Source organism: Pimephales promelas, chromosome 16, assembly GCF_988280905.1.
Source record: "Pimephales promelas chromosome 16, fPimPro1.hap1.1, whole genome shotgun sequence".
Taxonomy (NCBI): Eukaryota; Metazoa; Chordata; class Actinopteri; order Cypriniformes; family Leuciscidae; genus Pimephales; species Pimephales promelas.
Window position 1 is genome coordinate 6,706,242 of NC_142784.1, and position 23,200 is coordinate 6,729,441.

The 23,200-nt window shown below is 38.0% G+C and overlaps 1 protein-coding gene across 5 annotated transcripts in view; it reads left to right on the forward strand.

Annotated features, from left to right (window-relative positions):
• The window catches only part of dock10 (dedicator of cytokinesis 10), a 188,844-nt gene that overhangs the window by 164,655 nt on the left and 989 nt on the right, over positions 1-23,200 (forward strand). For 4 of the 5 annotated variants that reach the window (XM_089120921.1, XM_089120920.1, XM_089120924.1 and 1 more), the window contains 14 exons: positions 268-405; positions 3,007-3,189; positions 4,242-4,352; positions 6,491-6,706; positions 6,793-6,850; positions 7,469-7,567; positions 11,172-11,278; positions 11,363-11,485; positions 11,570-11,683; positions 14,449-14,595; positions 17,026-17,236; positions 20,343-20,533; positions 22,291-22,391; positions 22,599-22,737. In XM_089120921.1, coding sequence (XP_088977047.1) covers positions 268-405; positions 3,007-3,189; positions 4,242-4,352; positions 6,491-6,706; positions 6,793-6,850; positions 7,469-7,567; positions 11,172-11,278; positions 11,363-11,485; positions 11,570-11,683; positions 14,449-14,595; positions 17,026-17,236; positions 20,343-20,533; positions 22,291-22,391; positions 22,599-22,737 — 1,938 coding nt within the window. The remainder of the gene's footprint in view (positions 1-267; positions 406-3,006; positions 3,190-4,241; positions 4,353-6,490; positions 6,707-6,792; positions 6,851-7,468; positions 7,568-11,171; positions 11,279-11,362; positions 11,486-11,569; positions 11,684-14,448; positions 14,596-17,025; positions 17,237-20,342; positions 20,534-22,290; positions 22,392-22,598; positions 22,738-23,200) is intronic. The other variant, XM_089120923.1, reaches the window with a different exon arrangement.

Sequence of the window (23,200 nt, forward strand, 5' to 3'; positions counted from 1 at the left end):
TTCTCCATTGTATCTTTTTCTTATATTACACTCGACCACAAACTGCTTTCCTGTGCTGACTCTGATTGGGTGGACAAAAGCACTTCAAATACTTTCCTAACAATAATATTTCCAAACAAAATGACTTCAATGCTTACCGTTTTTATGAAATAATGACTCAAGATTGTGTCAAGCTGCATGTGCCAACATCAATGTTAATTTTGATTTAAATGAAAGATGCTAGTAAATGTCTCAACATGACGTGCGCCTGCTCCTCTTCTTCTACAGAAACAGCTGCAGCACGATGAAGGGCAAAACTCCTTGATGAAAAAAGTGTTTGACACATACCTGCTGTTCTTCCAGATCAACCAGTCCACCAGCACCCTCAGACACGTGTTCACCGCCCTGCGCCTCTTCATTCAGAAGGTTCAACACTTTTTCTATATATATCTTCAAATCTGGTATTATTTAGCAGATACAAGGAATTATTGTGTGCATTACACTCGTAAAGCCATGCTCACTCTGAAGGGAAGAGCACTTGAAGTTAAGCAACTGTAGCCCATATAATAGCCGTTTAGGACACAATTGAAGGGAGCAACGACAGAATGTGATTTCTAAATTTAAATGTAATTTATCACAGCAAAAATCATTATTATATTTACATTTATACAAGCTCATGTGAATTTCGCCTCAATCCAAAGTTTAAGTTTTAGAGAACTCCAATCTGCAAATTCATATCACATGAAGACTTGTGGCCAGTCGAAAATGAATAGAGCGCTCGGTGACCTCTTGTATTATAACTGAATTATAACAACACAAAATCTGCAGGATTGTAGTTTTGAAGTAAAGTCGATTTACACTTTTTATGTATTATATGTTGAATTTTTTTCATGTGACGCCCTGTTTTCACAGTGCATAAACCGAATTTGCCCATTTTCTGCCTGATTTTATAATTATTGAGTTCACCTCTGGCCATCCGGTGCGTGTAAACTCCTTTTTAGTGGACCAAAACCTACTAATGATTATGAGTCATGAATCATGCAACTTCTAACATCTTTGCCTTTGGAAGTTTATCTAGGATGCTTAAAGTGTTTTTCCCTAGAAGCTTTTTTGCGGAGATGCATATACAAAATGTTCCTTGCATTCAGCCGCCACATCAGAAATGGTATAAACAAAATGATTTTACAGAGCGACAGAGACTGGCATCTGGCATATGAGAGCCAATCCTGGTTCTGGAGAGAGAGAAAGAGAGACATCTGAAATGTGTAGTGTTGTCATAAGAACAAATTATATGTGACCGATGCTGGCAAAATGAGTCGCAATGAGAACATTTTCAAAAATTGCCATTCTCTATTAAAAAAAAAACTTCTACATGATGCATGATTTGTTGGAATCAAAGTAAATTTTGAGAGAAATCAAGTTAAAGGGTTAGTTCACCCAAAAATGAAAATTAAGTCATTAATTACTCACCCCCATGCTGTACCAATCCCGTAAGACCTTCGTTCGTCTTCGGAACACAAATGAAGATATTTTTGATTAAATTTGAGAGCTGTATAACTACCACATTGGCTCCTAAAGGACTGCCTCTTGACGGCCCAGAAAGTCAATGAAGAAAATGTTTAAATATCCCAAGTGACTACCGTGGCTCAACTATATGTTTATCAAGCGACGCGAATACTTTTTGTGCGAAAAAACAAACAAAAATAACGAGTTTATTCGACTATTTCTTTTCTTCCTTGTAGGCCAGAACGAGACTTCCTTAGATTTCCACGACGCATGCGCGAGAATTGCGATCTGCTCACATCAGCTTACACCACTTCAGATCGCAATTCTCGCGCATGCGTCGTGGAAATCTAAGGAAGTCTCGTTCTGGCCTACAAGGAAGAAAAGAAATAGTCGAATAAACTCGCTATTTTTGTTTGTTTTTTCGCACAAAAAGTATTCGCGTCGCTTGATAAACATATAGTTGAGCCACGGTAGTCACTTGGGATATTTAAACATTTTCTTCATTAACTTTCTGGGCCGTCAAGAGGCAGTCCTTTAAGAGCCAATGTGGTAGTTATACAGCTCTCAAATTTAATCAAAAATATCTTCATTTGTGTTCCGAAGACGAACGAAGGTCTTACGGGGTTGGTACAGCATGGGGGTGAGTAATTAATGACTTAATTTTCATTTTTGGGTGAACTAACCCTTTAAAGTTTTCTGAAGATTTCAAAACAAGATCACCTAACAACCATAACTTAAAATTCCTGGTAATACCATCAAATTTGGCATACACCAAGTCAAACCCAAATATTTCCAGGTCATGTTTGTAAATGAGAAGTGGTTCTCAAACATTTTATCTGGATAAATAAAGGTTAAAAAAAAAAAAAATTCCTAAATACCTATATAAACTTGTTTTCCATGATAGCACAATTGTTTGATTAACATTAATGAAACCCACACAAGACCTACTGTAAAGCACGGATCTAATATAATGTTACACATCAGATGTTTTTCCCCAACAGTCAACCAAACATTCACATTGACATAACAAATAATGTTTTCATGAATACTCACCAATTATGTGTATATCGGGTTTGCCCGTTGTCTTTGTGAACACGCTTCATCTATGAGTCAGATTGTTTTTCATGGACAAACAGAAAACACACAAATAAAGATACTTTCAGATGTTTAATTGTTATTCGGAGCATTGGGACCATTAGACAAACTTATTTTTGTGAAAACCTCAAAATGGCAAATTTCATTTGTTTTGCTTGTAGCTCGAAATTATCCTGTGTGCATTTCCACTCCTTTTGCCAGCACGGGTCTCGTATGCGTTAAATAAAAATAATGCTAATTACAGCTTCATGACCACTGTGTACTGATCATCACAAACATTTTAGTTTGAACCCGTGGTGCTCAATCCTGCTACTGGACACGTATCTTCCTATCTAAACGTGCTATAGAAACATTACTCAAACACACCTGAACTAGCGGATCCCTGTGCTGATCTCGGCCTCTTGTTCACGTGCTCTCGCTCTTCAGTTCCCGTCCACGTTCTTCCAGGGGAAAGCGGATCTGTGTGGCAGCCTGTGTTACGAGATCCTGAAGTGTTGCAGTCACCGCTCCAGCTCCACACAGACCGAAGCCGCCGCGCTGCTCTACTTCCTCATGAGGAAGAACTTCGAATTCACCAAGGGCAAGTGCATCGTGCGCTCACACCTGCAGGTAATCTCCAGTCCACTTTATCTTCATTGTCCACTTTTAAGGGGTGTGCATAAGACTGACATGACATATGTTATGAATATGAAGGAGGTTTCCTGCATGTTTGTGATAACTGTCGTTAAGTGTCATTCGCTCAATTATTAAATTTGTAATGCAAATATGACACTGACTTAGATGTCTTTGTTATGACAACTTGACATTACTAAGACAACACAACCTGTCATAAATATGTCATAAACATGACATGGCAGATTAGTTATCAAACGTAAGAAACCACTTTTTCCTTCATGGGTTAACATAACTGTGTCCTCAACTACAGTGGTACAAATTGTATTTGTTATTAAAATGTTATAATGGCCTCATGAGAGCCAATGTCAATGTTAATGTAATGTTATGCTAAGTGGTTTCTTAAGTTTGATAATTAATCTGTTATGTCATGTTTATGACAGGTTGCGTTTTCTTAGTAATGTCAAGTTGTCATGACAAAGACACTGACAGGTTATGATGTATTGGTTTATGTCAAGGTGTCATACACTGTAAAATCCAATTAGTACACCTTACTTGAAAAAAGCATGCAAACCGATTGCACTCAAAAAACTGAGTAAAGTGAAATAGGAATAATATGTAGTACTAACAAGTGCATGCCTAGTAGTGTACACTTACAAGAGAGTTCCAGCAACTTAAAATAATTTACTTTCCAGTATCTGTGAACCGAGGAAGTGTACTCCCAGAGTGCATTGCGGCATGAATAAATTAATTGCTTTATTTTAGTCAGTATGTCTGTTGAGAAACATCGAAATAAAGTGATAGCAGATATTAAGCAGAGAGTCTACTAATACTCTAATGAGAGCAAGTTGACATGAACTTAGAATGTGTAAAGTGGACTATCGTTATTTTTGCATGTGTGTGCATTAGTGTAGATATGTGTTCAGTGCATTACTGTAGATATAAGTGGTCAGTGCATTAGTGTAGATATGCAATAGAGGTGGCTCTCTGGCTGGTTTGGGGATTACGGGAGTTTGAGAGACCGATGTGTGTGTTTTCTTCTCCTCCAGGTGATTAAAGCTGTGAGTCAGCTGATCGCGGATGTAGGAATCGGGGGTTCACGCTTCCAGCAGTCTCTGGCCATCATCAACAACTTCGCCAATGGAGACACGCCACTTAAAGTGAGAGTTTCGCAAAAACAACACTTTAAAGCTGCAGTGTCATGTCTGCGCCGCCAAACAGAACTGTTCAAACCACAGAATCAAACTATGAGTGCAAAATATTACAATAAAACCATAATAACCAACATATACAAAAATAAACAAACCGTTTTACAAGAATTTTACCATACACACAGTAAAAAACATACTGACCACATTCAATGTCTCATAGCTCAAACCTGATTGTCCTTTAATCATATTTTTACAGTACCTTTAAAAATGTTTAACGTACTGCATTGTCACTGGTAAAGAATCCCACATGCCAGCTGCCTTTACTGAAAAGCAGTTTTGCTTTAACTAAACACAACAGCTCTTAACCTTGAGCCTGGTCTGCTTATTGTTACATATTGTTTGAGAGATTGTAGTGCTAAGCCATGAATGATCTTGTATACTAACCCAACATTAGACATAAACAGGAAATTTTCAAAAGTCAACAGGTTATGTTTTTCAACTATATTACAGTAATTAGGTTTTTTTATCCATGACTTTCAATGCTTGTTTATACAGACTCTTAAGTGGTTGCATTGATGCACTTGTCTGAGACTTGGTGGTACTACAATATGAAAAATGTGACAATACCATTGCATGCATGTACCAATCAGCATGAGGAAGAAGACTCAAGTTTAGTTTTGTTATGAGCTACAAATGAATTCAGCAGAAAATATATTAAATGTCTATTTCTGTTTTAATTATGATGATGAATCTGTGTTTCTCATTAATTACACAGATAAATCTGCCTTAGTCTGTTATACAGTAAAACTGTATTAGTCCGCTAACAGAGTTAGTTGACATGTAGTTGCAAAGTTACTTATAGTCAGCAGACTATTCAGAAGGGACCATCAAAATAAAGCGTTACAGAGTATTGTGTGTCGGCTGTATTTGGATATTTTACACAATAAAACAACAGGCTAACCTTTGAAATTACAGTTGTATTTTGTTATATTGTGGTTTTAACCCCAACTATTTTACGTAAAACATTCTTTATTAACAATTATTCATTTATTTGTAATATACAATGTCCTCGTAAACTATATTAAAGTAGTTTTAATGGTAGCCAGCTACTTTTTGATAGTAACTTGTAGTGTAGCTGTTCAAACTACAGTTTCAGAGTAGCTTCCCCAATTTCTGTATATTAATGTTCCCTTTTAGTCTTCTGCATTTGTGTTCAAATATGGCACCTCAAGACTAGCCCCCCAATGAAGTTTGATGTCACTCACTGAAGAAAATGACCTTGAGGAGCCATATTTAACCCTCATCTTTCCCTCGTCGGTCAAAATGACCCAAAAAGCCCTAAAATTATACTTTTTTGTGTGTCTAGAACGCTTATTTTATTTCAATTTTATCATTTTGTTTTACATTTTTTTAATGAATTTGTTTTGTCATTTTTTATTTTATTTATCCTAAAATGACTAGATTTGTTCGATAAATAAGAAATAAATAGTCATTAAGCACACATTCCTTCAAAATACAATTTCATGCATAACTTTTAATTCAGCTAAAAATATCTTACATTGCGTGTCTTTGCCGACCTCTTGTGGAAATAAAATTATATAACATGATATTTCATGACTCCAGCCACTAGATGGCCTTATAGCTCTGTCTATATGGAGCAAAATGAGCTGTTCCTCTGGGTCCTAAAGTCAGGTTTTCTTCAGGATGCATTCAGATACACATGTAGACATTTATAAAATAATATCTTGGTAAAGTTTTAGAATTTTTAGTTTGAATTTTGAGCATTTTTACATGTTTCTATGCGTACTGAAGCATTCCTCTCATTCCTCGGGGGGTCGAATTGACCCGCAAAGGAAGGATTTGTTACTTTTTTACATTTCAACCACAAAACTCCAAAAAGAAAATCCATTAAAAAATTTGCTGTGTGTATTCATGGTTCAAGTGTGACAAAAGTCCTAGGGTCTTGCCCTTTTGATGAACACTCAATTTTTAAACAATTTCAAAAAATGAGTTTCGGGTCAAAATGACCTGAGGGAAGGATGAGTAAATGTATTCAAACAGGATTTAGAGCAATGGTATAAAACAAAAACGGCCCAAATACACGACCTATTGTAATATTAAACAAAAGTTATGTTGCCTTCTTCCAGAACACAACATTCCCGGCTGAGGTGAAGGACCTGACCAAGAGGATACGCACGGTCCTAATGGCAACCTCCCAAATGAAAGAGCATGAGAAGGACCCGGAGATGTTGGTGGACCTGCAGTACAGTCTGGCCAACTCCTACGCCAGCACACCTGAGCTCAGGCGCACCTGGCTGGAGAGCATGGCCAAGATCCACGTCAGAAACGGAGACCTGTCTGAGGTCAAAATCAGAGGATAACCAAGTTTACATGAACTTTAGCATTCGGACGTTTATGTGACATTTTAAACACTGTGTTCCTTCTCCAGGCGGCCATGTGCTACATCCACATCTCGGCACTCATAGCAGAGTCTCTGAGGAGGAGAGGTGAGCACCTCACAGTACTTACGTGATGCATGCTTATGTCTTTTTTTTTTTTTTGTGAACAGCATGAATAACCTCCCTATTGAGCTTTCTTTTGACATGCTTCTTGATCATTGCTGCTCAGTTGTTGTTGTTTTTTTTCAGTGCTGTACTTCATAATGAATGAAAAATGCTCCTATCTGCTTCCTGCCACTTGCTTTATTCCTCATACTGTGAGCTGTTGTGGCCTTGTCATCAGATGCGTTCTCTGTGCTGGTTTGTCTGGCTCTTGCATGTGCATGCGGGCATGAGTGTGAGTTAGTTTACACTAGATGCATGCCTTCGTTCTGAGTCTAAGATAGGGCTGGGCAGTATGACTAAAATCCTATTCAAATATGACTAATTGAATATAATGGGAACAGCATATATATATATATAGTTATTTTTGCTGGAAATTCATTTTTATTTTGTTTAGATAATTTAGTGAATGGAAATTTCACTACTCCTTATCATTATTCTTAAGAATATAGCTAAATGTCTTGAACGGACTCTTCTACCCTAGCATACGGTGTGCTGTCACACTGCCCAGCGCTAGTTTGCAAGTAAACCTGTGTTAAACCTGATGCCACTCTGCAATCACAGGTTACTGGAAGTCTGAGAAGGGTCGGATCCCGAGTGTGAGCAAAGAGGGAGCCTGTGTAATTAACTGTAGCCCCTTACTAACTCCCCAAGATGGAGAATGTGAGTTCACCTCCGCCTGCCCTGACCTGCAGTATTCTTGACCCCCCCTTCAGGGGTCCCGATGTGTCTTACTGTCTACACTAAAACATTTACTTAGTATAGAGCTACGTCTGTTCTTCTTCAAGCAGCAGTTTTGTTTGTGTAGCACTTTTCACAGTTCATATTGTTTCATAGCAGCTTTACAGAAAACAATGCCCAGTAAGCGAACCAAAGGCAAATGAGGCAAATATTAACTCCTTAAAATGTTTTGGTAAAATTTCTAAATACTTACTGCAGCAAGGATGCAAAGCTTAGGTTTTGGACAGGTTTAATTAAGATATTTATACCCGTGCTGCTCAGTTAGTTTGTGCACACTACAACAAATATTTTTCATAATTTGTATCTTGTTTTCTGTGGTATACAATACTGTGCTAAGGACTAAATATGAAGTTTCCAGATGTTCTTAAAGGGATAGTTCACTTTGAAATTAATTTTTGATATGTTTCAGCTTACCTCAAGGGCATCCAAGATGTAGGTGTCTTTGTTTCCACAGTATTTTCAATTTTGATATTTTTCAGTCAAACCGTTGTTGTCTATAGCCATGTTTCCATCCACGTTTCCATAATTCAATCGAATTATCTGAAATTCGGTTAAAAAACTCATGTGGATAAAGCTGGTGAAAGTGTGTTTCCATCCAACGGCTTTAAAGCGAATAAAAACCTGTACGTAATGACGTCACATGCTGTTTTGCGATCAAATTGGTATATCGAATTGATTTGAGACATTTTAAGGTGTTTCCATTTATTTTCGCACTAAATCGAACAACATTCAAGCAAACTTTTGCGAACAACGTTTTGACAAAACGGATCGCACCATCTACCAAAAAATGATCAATATTTCAGAAGTTGAAGGCTAATAATGCTTATGTGGCAGCTGATAGCGACATATGAATGGGATAATGTATGCGAGGCGGTTGTTGTATTCACTATAACAACCGCCTCGCTATAATATCCTGCTTATTACATATAAATCAACCAAATAAATAAATAAATCAATAATTTGACACAAAATATTGACTTAAAAACGAGTTTATTGATTTAAAAACGAGTATTGCTTCTGCTAAAGAAAATAGTCTGTTCCGTCTCTGAACTGCGTCCATGGCAACGGTGTGTTATAGCAACGCCGCAGTCTGTTAACTAGAAATAACAGACCACATTCTACATTACAACTCAACCAAGCCACGTAAAAACAAGCAAAACTAACCTAAGAAAACAGCGACGCTATAAACATTGCTATGATGATGACGATGCACGTATGCCCGACGACAGCGGAGGTGACTGTGGTTTCGGAACGAGCGCTCAATCAGTTCTGGGAGATCGTGGTTCACGAAACCCTTTGGTTGAAGCATCTTTTTGCTTTGTCCACTTACATCTGTCTTTGTTGACATGCGCCATGTGTGCGCAAACAGACTGGCCGGAAATGAACTCGTCTTCTGACGTGTTGCAACCATAAAAGGGCATAAAACTTAATCGCAATTCATTATTTATTCGGCAAATAACGTTTCCATCAGCTTTTATCGCATTAGCCGTATATCGATCAAGAGAAAATTCGATGAGACCGAACGTATTTCATTTGAGTCGATTTTCATGAAATTTCATCGAATTTTACTGTTTCCATAAGGCATTTTTCATTCGATATCACTTAATTTGGATAAAAACGTGTCGATGGAAACATGGCTTATATCAGTCATACACTGGAGGCTAAGGGGGTCCACCAAAAAGCATGCACAGAGAAGTCAAAATTAAACATGATTTAATGACTCGTAAATGTAAGTACACATTGATGGCCTAAGACACGAAACGAGCGTTTTTTGTGAGAAAACGAACAGTATTTATATCGTTTTTACCTCGTGTAATCACAGTGACGTCCAAGTGATCTGAATCAGTTGTTCAATGTCCAACTGAACCGAACTGAATCAGTTCAATGTTACGCCGGAAGTGATCGCTTGCGTGTGACGTCACTCAATATTTACACAGAGATTTCGGAAGTTTTACCTTTTACTAAACATATTTAGATATACCGAAATCGTCTTCCATTGCGGTTTCCCATATATCTAAATATGTTTAGTGAAAGGTAAAACTTCCGAAATCTCTGTATAAACAAAGAGTGACGTCGGCGCGCAAGCGATCACTTCCGAAGCGCCCGTGCCGTCAGATCATTTTGTCATGGCTGTGATTACAAGAGGTAAAAACGATATAAATACTGTTCGTTTTCTCACAAAAAACGCTCGTTTCGTGTCTTAGGCCATCAATGTGTACTTACATTTACGAGTCATTAAATCATGTTTCATTTTGACTTCTCTGTGCATGCTTTTTGGTGGACCCCCTTAGCCTCCAGTGTATGACTGATAGACAACAACGGTTTGACTGAAAAATATCAAATTGAAAATGCTGTGGAAAAAAAGACACCTACATTTTGGATGCCCTTGAGGTAATTTCAAAGTGAACTATCACTTTAAGAAATATTTAATGTGCTGATAAGACTTATTTTCAGAGAAATCTAACATAAACCTTGCGGCATAAGCCTACATTTGCCAGATTGACAGTGTAAATATTGCATTTTATTGTATGTAACCCAGACAGCAACATGGTGTCGTCCCAGATCCGGTACATGAAATGTGGATTCAGCGCGTACCAGATGTGGGCCAGATCTGGGCCGACATTATGTTTCTGTCTGGGAATGTTCATCCTGTTCGGAGGATGTTTATATATTTTTAACAGTAAAAGCAAAAAGCAAGGCAGGTAAACTATTCAGTCGGGCTCTTAACTTGACAAAACATCTATGTTAGCAGTGAAGGCAGCATACGTCAGCTTGTTTTATTATTATTATTAAAGGAACTACAGGAAGCAAGTGTATGTAAACAGAGTGCACATTTGTCTCATGCTTATACAATACAGCGGCTCTTAATAGTTTTCAGACACGTGTTTCCATTAGTGTAACTCTTGAAATGGGCTCGTTGCTCAGTTCTTATAATCGGGTATATTTGTAAAGTTTATGTTTGTGTTTTCAATTTTTTTCTAAAAAGGTCTTCCAGAATGTTTGCTTGTGCAAGGCACCCGTCACCCCTGTAGAAATAATAATGTGAACAACCGTGCACGTGAATGTGAATGACGTGTCCACGAGCACTCACTGTTTCCAGCTCACCTAATCACGTTATCATGATTACAAACATCCTTGTAATGTGCCACATATTGTGATATTATCACAATGCAAAGAAAGAGTTTGTTTATGATTAATGGTAGCACTGGTTATTTGAATTGTTAATGTATGATTTAACAGAGGGAGTAAAGTGGATGGATGAATGGATTGATGGATGATTGGATCCCAGACAGCGATATGTTGTCGGCCCAGATGTGAATTCCACGTGTACCAGATGTGGGCCGGATCTGGGCCGTCACTATGTTGCTGTCTGCGATGTGAAGATTGATAGAATGATGAGTGAAGACTGGATGAAAGATGAATATGAACTGATTTGAGAATCGATGGAATACAAGGACTAATGATGGTGGATGGGTAGATGTAAGATGGATGAATTAATAACCAGTGTTTGTGTATTAAAATGCAGCATCGTTCAGTATGGGTTGGGCCGCCTTCATGAATATATCTCCGAATGTTAAAGAAGAGGGAGCAATGAAAGAAGACGCTGGCAATCAGGACACTCCTTACACAGAGGTGCACTCTCACTTTGCACATTTCAGAGGAATCGTAGTTTCAAATGTCTCTCATACACACTGAATAATGTCTCTGTTTCGGTAGGACACACTGGTGGAGCAGTTAGAGATGTGTGTGGATTACCTCTGGAAGTCTGAGAGATACGAGCTCATTGCAGAGATCAACAAACCTGTTATAGCGGTCTTTGAGAAGAGACGAGATTTCAAGGTACTTGGACTGTTTATTGGTTGACTTTAAAATAAAAGAAACACGAGGGAGCATGCTTATCAACTGTGTGTGTGTCTCCAATAGCGGTTATCGGAGCTGTACTATGACATTCACCGCTCATACCTGAAGGTGACAGAGGTTGTGAACTCAGAGAAACGTCTGTTTGGTCGGTACTATCGTGTGGCTTTCTATGGACAGGTAAGACACTCAATCACTCAAAAACTCTTGAAATCATATTTTGGAGAAAAAAAAGTGGAAATGATCAGTTGTTACCCATTGGTTCCCAATTCCGATCCTGAAGCCGAGCTTTAAATTAGTGTTTGTATAATTTTTAATGTGGGATTTTTTTCACACCAAAAGCTTAGATCTGGGACATGGTGTTTTCAAGGTTTTTTTTTTCACAGCGCAGAATTTTATATAGTGATTGTGAATCACAAAACAGATCACTTCATGATTTTATGGTGAAATTAGTTATTTTTCATGTTGATCAGGTCAATTTTGATCAGTATCAATGCTCTAATCTGTTAACATGAACGCCGAAAAAAAGGTCTGAGTTGAATTACTAGTTCTTCCCATGTTTCATCATCAGACTCGCACTCAGATTTAAATCGGAGTCATCGTTACTTGTACTATGTGTACAATCACTGAGCTTTAGGAAGCCTCTGGAGCTGAAGTTCAGTTCTGGTAATGAGCGTTTTAACTTCAGACAGGCGCTGTAAGCGGTAGACCAATCACAGCAGACTGGGCCATCTGGCCAATCAGAGCAGAGTAGACCAATCACAACAGACTGAGCCATCTGACCAATCAGAGCAGATCAGAGTAGACCAATCACAACAGACTGAGCCATCTGACCAATCAGAGCAGAACAGAGTAGACCAATCACAACGGACTGGGCCATCTGGCCAATCAGAGCAGAGCAGACCAATCAGAGCAGAGCAGACCAATCACAACAGACTGAGCCATCTGATCAATCAGAGCAGAGCAGACCAATCACAACAGACTGGACCATCTGACCAATCAGAGCAGAGCAGAGTAGACCAATCACAACGGACTGGGCCATCTGGCCAATCAGAGCAGAGCAGACCAATCACAACAGACTGAACCATCTGACCAATCAGAGCAGAGCAGACCAATTACAACGGACTGGGCCATCTGACCAATCAGAGCAGAGCAGACCAATTACAACGGACTGGGCCATCTGGCCAATCAGAGCAGAGCAGACCAATCACAACAGACTGGACCATCTGATCAATCAGCGCAGAATAGACCAATCACAACGGACTGGGCCATCTGACCAATCAGAGCAGAACAGAGTAGACCAATCACAACAGACTGAGCCATCTGACCAATCAGAGCAGAGTAGACCAATCACAACACAGACTGAGCCATCTGACCAATCAGAGCAGAGTAGACCAATCACAACGGACTGGGCCATCTGGCCAATCAGAGCAGAGCAGACCAATCACAACAGACTTAGCCATCTGACCAATCAGAGCAGAGCAGAGTAGACCAATCACAACGGACTGGGCCATCTGGCCAATCAGAGCAGAGCAGACCAATCACAACAGACTGGGCCATCTGACCAATCAGAGCAGAGCAGACCAATCACAACAGACTGGGCCATCTGACCAATCAGAGCAGAGCAGAGTAGACCAATCACAACGGACTGGGCCATCTGACCAATCAGAGCAGAGTAGACAAATCACAACGGACTGGGCCATCTGGCCAATCAGAGCAGAGCAGAGTAGACCAACCAATCACAACAGACTGAGCCATCTGGCCAATCAGAGCAGAGCAGAGCAGACCAATCACAACAGACTGGGCCATCTGACCAATCAGAGCAGAACAGAGTAGACCAATCACAACGGACTGGGCCATCTGACCAATCAGAGCAGAGTAGACAAATCACAACGGACTGGGCCATCTGGCCAATCAGAGCAGAGCAGACCAATCACAACAGAGTGAACCATCTGGCCAATCAGAGCAGAGCAGACCAATCACAACAGACTGGACCATCTGACCAATCAGAGCAGAATAGACCAATCACAACAGACTGGGCCATCTGACCAATCAGAGCAGAGCAGACCAATCACAACAGACTGAGCCATCTGACCAATCAGAGCAGAACAGACCAATCACAACAGACTGAGCCATCTGACCAATCAGAGCAGAACAGACCAATCACAACAGACTGAGCCATCTGACCAATAATGTTGTGATGTGCAATGTATATTATAGAAAATTAAAGTGTTTTTTTTTCTTCCATTTGATGCATGTTGTAGGAGACTTCAGAACAACATTAGGAGACTTTAAAATACTGTAGCATAATAGGAGCACTTTAAAATGGTCATAGGGGGGTAATTAAAGCAAATACAAAATGGCATGAAACATCATAGAAAATGGAACTCAAATAATGAGTATGAGTACCCTCAATTATTCAAGTTTATTAATCCAAGTATTTGAAGGCAAATAAATATTTACTGTCCATTCAAGGACCCAAAATAATTTCCCCCAGCGCTTATCTCAGAAATCAATGTATTTAAACACTTCTCTATTCTCTCCTGTGTGTTGTATATATCAGGCAGTGGTAAGTTTTCTCATCTTTGGTTCATTTAAGTTGTTCCGCACTCAGCCCTTTTACGGTTTAACACTCATAATCTCCCTACATGCTAATAATGTGTGTGGCATATGGCACACGTGGTTTGATAAAACATGTTCCACACTTCTCCTGGAAATGAATCCTCTAATCATTTCTGTGTACACTGTGAGTGCTTTCAGGTAAATGCAGTTGTGTTTCAGACAGAGACATCTAAATGTGCCGTTAACCTTCATTATTGTGCTTTGTCCAACACTGCTGTCGTTTTAACTTTAACACCGATCTCTAATCGGGCTTCAGTGAGAGCCGCTATACATCTCTTCCTGCCTTGCGATCTCTAGGTCATGTGTAATGTTGTGTTCGACAGGGCTTCTTTGAGGAGGAGGAGAGCAAGGAGTTTATCTACAAGGAGCCGAAGCTCACAGGACTGTCGGAGATTTCTCAAAGACTCCTCAAACTCTATTCTGACAAGTTTGGAGCCGAGAACGTCAAGATGATCCAAGACTCCAACAAGGTGCGTCCTGCTGCCTTTCTCTGACCTTCTTCCTCTCCATCAATAATATCTTGTCTGAAGCATTGTAAAATCATTAATTGGTTTGAGTAGGCCCAACTTACATTATACAAATTAGTCCAATCAAATTAACTTTTATGAGTATTTAGAACTTTATTTTTCTTTTGAGTTCACAAAACTGACACATTTTAAGTAAGCTGAATTGTTTTGAGTTCTATGAACTTTTTCTTTTAATTTAGACAAACTTAATTTATCTGAAACTGGGCTGGGATTTCTATTTCCCAGCATGCTTTGCTTTAAAAGGGAGAGTAAATGCTAAAATTTAAGCAACACTATGTAACATTTTTTACCTTTTTGTTAAGAACTACAAAATTCGTCTGCTTTACGCCAAGCGTTACAATAGTCATTATTTCGTTTTTCTGCGTTTCTGATGTCACAATACATCATCCTTTCATGAAATCATGTAACATACTCTACCTTGTCTGCGGACATTGTTCATTCCGAAGCCGGTGCTGGATAAACAACGAGCGTGTATGCGACGGTAGGCTAAATTATTTACGACAGCGGTAATGGACAATTTCGTTTCCAACCAGTAGGGCGACGAAGAGGAAAAGTTCCATGGTGTTGCTTTAAGTGTTTTGTGGCAGATTAATGTTAAGTGGGAGATTTAGTAGTGTTTAATGTTTTGTTTTGCTAGTTTAGAAGAGTTTCCGGTATTTGGGGGGTTAGCGTCATGTGAAGCATGAGCTTGGTTTGAGAACAGTGAATGTTTTAATATTTTCAATGGGATATATGCACGCATAAGTTCCGCATTTGACGTAAGGATGCTCGTCCATTTCCGGTTGAGGAGATTAAAGCGGAGGAAAACCGAGGAAAACGGTTTTCATATGTTTAGATGTAATTTTATATATAGTTATGTTTATTTAATATAATTTTAAAAAGAAGCATAAACACAACGAGGGGTGTCTGTTTTATCTGTTTTATCTGACTAACGTTTCTTTATTATAACCATGGAGTATAAAATTCAATATAAATTCTCGGTATTGCATTGGACTCTACGATCGGCGGAAGTTATTGAGCATCCTTACACCTTCACCAGAAATACCGCCATGTATAGAGCCCATTGCTGAATTCATTTATAAAGTGCTATGTTAGTACTATTAAAGCATTGGGTCACCAATTAGCAAAGTAGCATTTTTAAATTAGCTGGTTAATGCAAGCCAAGTTTCCTCTACTAAAAATATTTAAGTTGATTACATGATCATTTTAAGTTGTGTGTGAATAAGATTACTCAAATTTTAAAAGCTAAGAGCAATAAAAATGTATTATTACAAAATAAAAATCTGCAAGTTCTGCTTACTTAAAGGATTAGTTCACTTTTGAAAAAACTTTTGCTGATAATTTACTCACCCCCATGTCATCCAAGATGTCCATGTCTTTCTTTCCTCAGTCGAAAAGAAATTTAGGTTTTTGATGAAAACATTCCAGGATTTTTCTCCATATAATGGACTTCAATGGGAACCGGATGGTTCAAGGTCCAAAAGACAGTTAATAACTGTTTCAGATGCAGCTTCAAATGTCTTTAAACGACACCAGACGATGAATAAGGGTCTTATCATGCGAAACGATCGGTTATTTCAAAGCTTATTCCAAAAATGTAACTTTTATAAGGACAAATGCTAGCCTTGCTATATTCTCTAAGGCGCGTTTGTAACGTCACGTAATACGTAATTACGTTCAAAAGGTCACGGGCGACGTAGCTGGAAGTACAGAATCAAAATCGTCCGACATCGTTGTTTTTCCTTTTAATTCCTTTTTTTGTAAACGGTGTTTGAGTTAGTTTGCACATTCAACCTATGCGTTCAACTTGTAAACACTGACTCTGTACTTTCGGCTACGTCGCCCGTGACCTTTTGAACGTAATTACGTAATACGTGACGTTGCAAACGCGCCTCACAGAATAGAGCAAGGCTAGCATTTGTCCTTAGAAAAGTTACATTTTTGGAATAAGTTTTGAAATAACCGATCGTTTCGAATGATAAGACCCTTATTCATCGTCTGATATCGTTTAAAGACATTTGAAGCTGCATCTGAAACAGTTATTAACTGTCGTTTGGACCTTGAACCATCCGGTTCCCATGTAAGTCCATTATAAGGAGAAAAATCCTGGAATGTTTTCATCAAAAACCTTCATTTCTTTTCGACTGAGGAAAGAAAGACATGGACATCTTGGATGACATGGGGGTGAGTAAATTATCAGCAAAAGTTTTTTCAAAAGTGAACTAATCCTTTAAACGTTAAATTTCTTACCTTAAAAATGTGATGTAACCGATTACCTCAAATTATTTGAGTTTTGCCAACTTATTCGGGTTCACAGTGTAGGAAATCTCTTTTATAGTAACTAGGATGTGCATTATTTTTTTTTTCTCACAGGTGAATCCTAAAGACCTGGACCCCAGATTTGCCTACATTCAAGTGACCTATGTAGTGCCTTATTTTACTGAAAAGGAGCAGCTGGAGAAGAAGACCGACTTTGAGCACCATCACAACATCAATCGCTTTGTCTTTGAGACGCCCTTCACTCTTTCTGGAAAAAAACATGGAGACGTGGAGGAACAGTGCAAAAGAAAAACCATCCTGACCAGTGAGGCGCTTAAAATCAACCTTTTAACCCATTCAGACCCTGTGTCCATTACAATGGACATCACATGTCAGCCCCCTTTTTTTTAACTTCTGGAGCATTTCACCTAGTTTAAAGCCTGCAGTCCATGAGATTGGACGTTTGTCATCCAATCAAATGCCAGAAAAGCTCTGCATGTGGTAATTATATATAAAAAACACTACATTGAAGAGAAGCATGTCAGCACTTCACTCCAAACACAGAAGCAAGCAACATTTTCTAAGTTATATTTACATTTTGTATATATTTTTTCCAGTATTTCATGGTTTGTATGTAAAATAGAAAGATTGAACTTATTAATTAAAGTTAAAAATCGACTTTAGAATAGCAGATTTTAAATCAGGATTTTTTTAAATGTGTCTGTCCATTAGAATGGACAGTAGGTTTGAAAGCCTGTTACTGAAGTCACATTTTCAGTAATGCTGATTGAAATTTCTTTTATAAAAAAAAAATAATATCACAGTACCGATACATTTTTGAATTTTTTTCATGTGCAGAATATTTAGTTCTGAAGTGCTTGAACATATAGCTGATGAAAATATCTCAGATGTTGACTTTATGTGGAGTAACGAGGAAGATGAAGATGTAAGAAAAATATCCATATTTAAAACTTTATATAGTAAAATAACTTCTGGCCAAAAGAACGCATGGATTTGACTTAAATCTAAGGCACAACTTAAATATTAATATTTTTAATATTTTATATTAATATATATATTTTTATAGATAGATGCACTTTTATGATGCATAGATCTACTTTTATCATGGATAGATGAACTTTTATGAAGGCTAGATGCACTTGTATCATGGATAGATGCACTTTTATGGACTTTCAAAACAAAAACAACAGCCAATATAAAGCTTGGAAGGGTCAGAACATTGTTTAATATAACTCTGATTGTTTTCATCTGAGAGAATGTAATATACACCTAGGATGGCTAGAGGCCAGGGTGAGAGGCCAGGTTAAATCATGGGGTAATTAAAATTTTTGGGTGAACTATCCCTTTAAAGGTATAGTTCACCCACAAATTATATTTGTCATCACTTACTCACTCTCATGTTGTTCCCAACCTGTATGAGTTTCATACCATTTTTATTCTGCTGAACACAAAATAGGTATTTTAAAGAATGTCGGTAACGAACAGCTGACAGTGGCCATTGACTTCAATAGTATTTTGTTTTCCTATATATTTTCCAAATAACTATATGATATTATTATAATATAAAATTATCATTATTAGTAACTATTTCGAAAATTACAATAATATTTAGCAGTAATGTATCAATATATATTACAGTACAATGCCGTATAATTGATTACAGCAGTAATCAAATTGCGAAATTACGAAATACAGTAAAAATACAGTAAAGTACTATTTTGTAGTTTGCATTACTGATCTTGTGCACTGTAAAGGGAATTACACTAGGTACTGGAAATCGAAATACAGTGACTTGCTGGCAACCGTCCTGCCAGTACTGTAAAAATACAAGAAAACACAGGATGCACACCGGAAATGACTCTAACATGAATGCATTGATTGATTCCTAGGTTTATTTTGTTATGAATCAACAAATGTGCAATATATAAAGGAAAAACCTTATGATTAAAGTTGTAATGTTATAATGTTCAAGTTTTTGATCCAAAAAAAGAAAGATGCACACAGAAAATGACCAGATTGATTGATTCGAAGATATTTAGTTTGTTACAAACAATGTGCAATCTGTAAAACAAAAACCTCAAAATTATAGTTGAAATGGTATACTGCTGGAATTTTTTTGACCTTGAGAAAAAGCTTAAAGTATAGACCAACAAATTTTATGTTTATTAATTTATTTTATGTTGGTACATTTTTCGGAAGTACACCTGTTTTGACCTGATGTCCATTGGAATGGACAAAAAAAATCACAATGAAAGCCATCATATAAAAAAAATTTTTTCATTTGTTTTCATTTATAGAAGCCTCATGAGCTGGGAAAATGTACTTTTATATTTTTCAGAAACTTGAAACATAATTCAGGTCTGAAGGGGTTAAAGTTGAACCCAAAGGAAACCACTTTCATATATAGACCTTTTATTTTCCTTGACCAAAACTGTTGCTGTAGGCCGTTTTTAATAATTCTCTCAACTCTGTTTACAGAGACTAGGACTGTCTCAGAGATTTGTGTGATATTAGATAGGGAAGTTATTTCAGTGGAATTTTAAGGAGCATTTTTCTCTAATTTTCCCATGAAAAAAAACTAAATTATTAAAAAAAAAAAAAAAAAAAGTATTGTGCCCTGCAAAAAAAAACAAAAAAAAACAGATTTTCTTGCTCAGTATTTTCGTCTTGTTTTCCAATATAAATATCAAAACACTCTTATATTCTTATTTTGAAACTTTTACTGGAGAAGCAAAATGGCATTAGAAAATAAGTCTTGTTCTCTGAAAGACTAAGAGTTTATGCTTGAAATATGAAAGGAAAATCTGCCAAAATCAGAAAAATCTACTTATTTTTCCCCAATGGCAGATATTGTTTCTTGTTTTAAGCGTTATCCTACAAAATTACTTCTGTAAAAAAGAAAATCTAAATCAAGTAATTTTGATTCTCCAATAAATGTGTCTTGATTTTACTAAAAAAAATATTTTTATACTGGAAAACAAGACAAAAATACCGAGTATGAAAATATATTTTTGCAGTGTGTGCAATCTGTATTTAATAAAATATAGAAAGACTGCCGATACTTATTTTTCCAATACAGTATGATAGATGATTTCTATTTATTTATTTTTTTATTTTTTTTGACAGAATTAGACGACAAAACACTTTTCCCTTAAAAAACAGTATAGTAAGGGATTACTCTTAATTTTTCTGTACTTTAATTAGTTACTTCTGCTGTAATTGCAATAAATGCTGTATGTAACCCTCTCCCTTTAAATACTTTGGTCAGTTTAAGAACAATACAATTTGATATGATTAATTTGACAGAATCAAAAGAGCAGTTTCACGTCTGTCGTTGTGTCCTTCAACGGGTCGAGGTTGATATGGGAATGCGAGTAATTATCTCTCTCCTCTGTCCGTGTGTCCTGCAGCCAGCTCCAGTTTGCCCTTCCTGAAGAAGCGCATCGAGGTGGTGGAGCAGCAGAGCACTGAGATGAACCCTATCGAGGTGGCGATCGAAGAGATGAGCCGGAAGGTGTCTGAACTCAAACAGCTGTGCAACATGGAGGAGGTGGACATGATCCGCCTGCAGCTCAAACTACAGGGCAGTGTCAGTGTTAAGGTGAACCGGCGGATCGATATATATATCCTCAATTACTCGCATGATCATCATAAACGCATGTCAGGCGGTGTTCTCTCCACATTGTGCAATTTGAAATTGTTTAATGCGCATTTTGCTGTTTCTGATTGATTTCTACGTTAAAGGGGAAATGAAGCAGTGAATCAAGTTTACAAGATGGATTTCCAATATAATCAACAATTATATAAGAAACATTACAAATGTAAACATTTAGAAGAAAAAAAGAAAAAAACTTTGTATCTTTCACCGCCAGGGCGCCGCCATTGTGCAGTTGACGTAACGGGGTTGGTTGGCTCAACGCCGCCTTCACACTGGCAGTTGAAATCAGCTCCGATGCGGCTGCGAAACGACCGGAAGTCATTCATTTCCTATGGAGATTCACAGACCGCATGCGAATGGGTCCGAAACGGGTCCGACCGAGTGCGGTGCGAAGAAAATCGTGTCCGTTGGTCATCCGGATGCGTTCAAAAATTCGAACTCTTGCGAAAAGCTATACGGACGGTTCCTATCCGACAATTCCAGCGGAAGTTGACCGTTGCTATGGTACTGATAAACAAACCTGAATTATTAACTTTTAATAAAATAAATATTGATTTTATAACGATAAGTTGTGATGTCATTTTTTATTTTCATGACTTTCTAACGTTTATAAGGGCAGTTAATACAATTAAATTGAAGGTAGATATTGAACTATTGACCACTATATCACATTTTTATTCGACCTGACATGTCAACGTCCTGAGCAACTTTCCTCACGCAGCATAACCCTAATCAGAGAGATCATACAGAACTGACAGAATCAAACTTTAATCTCTCCGCCATTTTTGTTCTACCCGCGTCCGACGCTTTTCACTGTGTAGTACGACGTCCGTTGGGAGCGTATTGCGTATTACGGAGCTGATTTCCACTGCCAGTGTGAAGGCGGCGTTAGACGTGTGGAAGCGGCGATGCTTTCCCTGAAGGATGTCAGAGCGGAGACACTTTTTCCTAGTATATGTAGGCTGTAGCTAACGTTACTAGCACTACCAGTGCGAAAATATGGACGTTTCATGTCCCCTTTCACAAATACGTGCTAACTTACATGTTATTGACGAGACGGGAATATCTGACGGCAGACATCGCGAACAATGTTTCTATGTGCAGTTTGTCAACATATAACATGAGACGTCGTCTTTTTGTCTAATATCTGTACCTAACATTAGTCGTTCGCGGTCAAAACACTGGCGTAAACACAGTTTGATGTCGCGATTTTCGATGCCTAGAGCCTGTTAAACTTGAGCCAACCAACCCCGTGACGTCAACTGCACAATGGCGGCACCCTGGCGGCGAAAGATACAAAGTTTTTTTCCTTTTTTCTTCTAAATGTTTACATTTGTAATGTTCCTTATATAATTGTTGATTATATTGGAAATCCATCTTGTAAATCATGTAAACTTGATTCACTGCTTCATTTCCCCTTTAAAGGTCTAGTCCAACCAAAAATGTCATAATTGAATCACCCTCAAGTTGTCCTAAGTTTCTTTCTTTTGTTGGACCAAAAACATTTTGACATTTTGAAGAATATTGGAAACCAACAGTTGATGAAATCCATTGACTTCTGTTATTATGAGGTTATTATTCTGTTATTGTGGACAGGATTTTAATTTTTGGGTGAACTCTCTCTTGAATCACATTGGCAAGCTATTCTATTCTAAGATTGTAAATAAGAATGAATTTCATGAAGTGTTTGTGTGTTTTAGGTGAATGCGGGGCCCATGGCCTACGCCCGAGCCTTCCTTGAGGAGAAGAATGCCAAGAAATACCCAGACAACCAAGTCAAGCTCCTGAAAGAAATCTTCAGGTACTTCTTTACTCATTGTTCCACCCCGTCGAGGATTTATAAAAACAGTGGGCTTCCTATATGCTGCGCTCTCTTATGAAGAGTGTAAATCTCTCTGTGCGCTTGCTTGTTGTTTTTTTAAGTGACTTACAATAAGACTAGGACATAAGGATATAGGTATAAATGAGCACAAAGGTGTGGTTTGATTGGCTGTTTCTCGTCGCTCAGGCAGTTTGCGGACGCATGTGGGCAGGCCCTGAAAGTGAACGAGCGTCTCATAAAAGAAGACCAGCTGGAGTATCAGGAGGAGATGAAAGCTCACTATAAAGACATGCTGACTGAGCTCTCCGCCATCATGAATGAGCAGGTCAGCGCACACACACACACACACACAGTGCTCCTCAACATTAAACGCTAGAATGAGACGGAAAAGGATGGTTACGTTATAAATGTTTCTGCCCCCGCTCTTCTTTTTGGACAAATACTTTTACAAATCTTTATATTTACTGGCATTCTCTTAATACAGTCCTGTGGATGACAAGCGTATGTGGTCTCCCAGTGGCTGATACATCATTGGCAGTTTAGTGTCAAAGGAGTAGTTCACTTTTGAAAAAACTTATGCTGATAATTTACTCACCCCCATGTCATCCAAGATGTCCATGTATTTCTTTCTTCAGTCGAAAAGAAATGAAGGTTTTTGATGAAAACATTCCAGGATTTTTCTCCATATAATGGACTTCAATGGGAACCAAACGGTTCAAGGTCCAAAAGACACTTTCAGTGCAAACTGCAAACTGTTCAAAGGGCTTTAAACGATTCCAGATGATGAA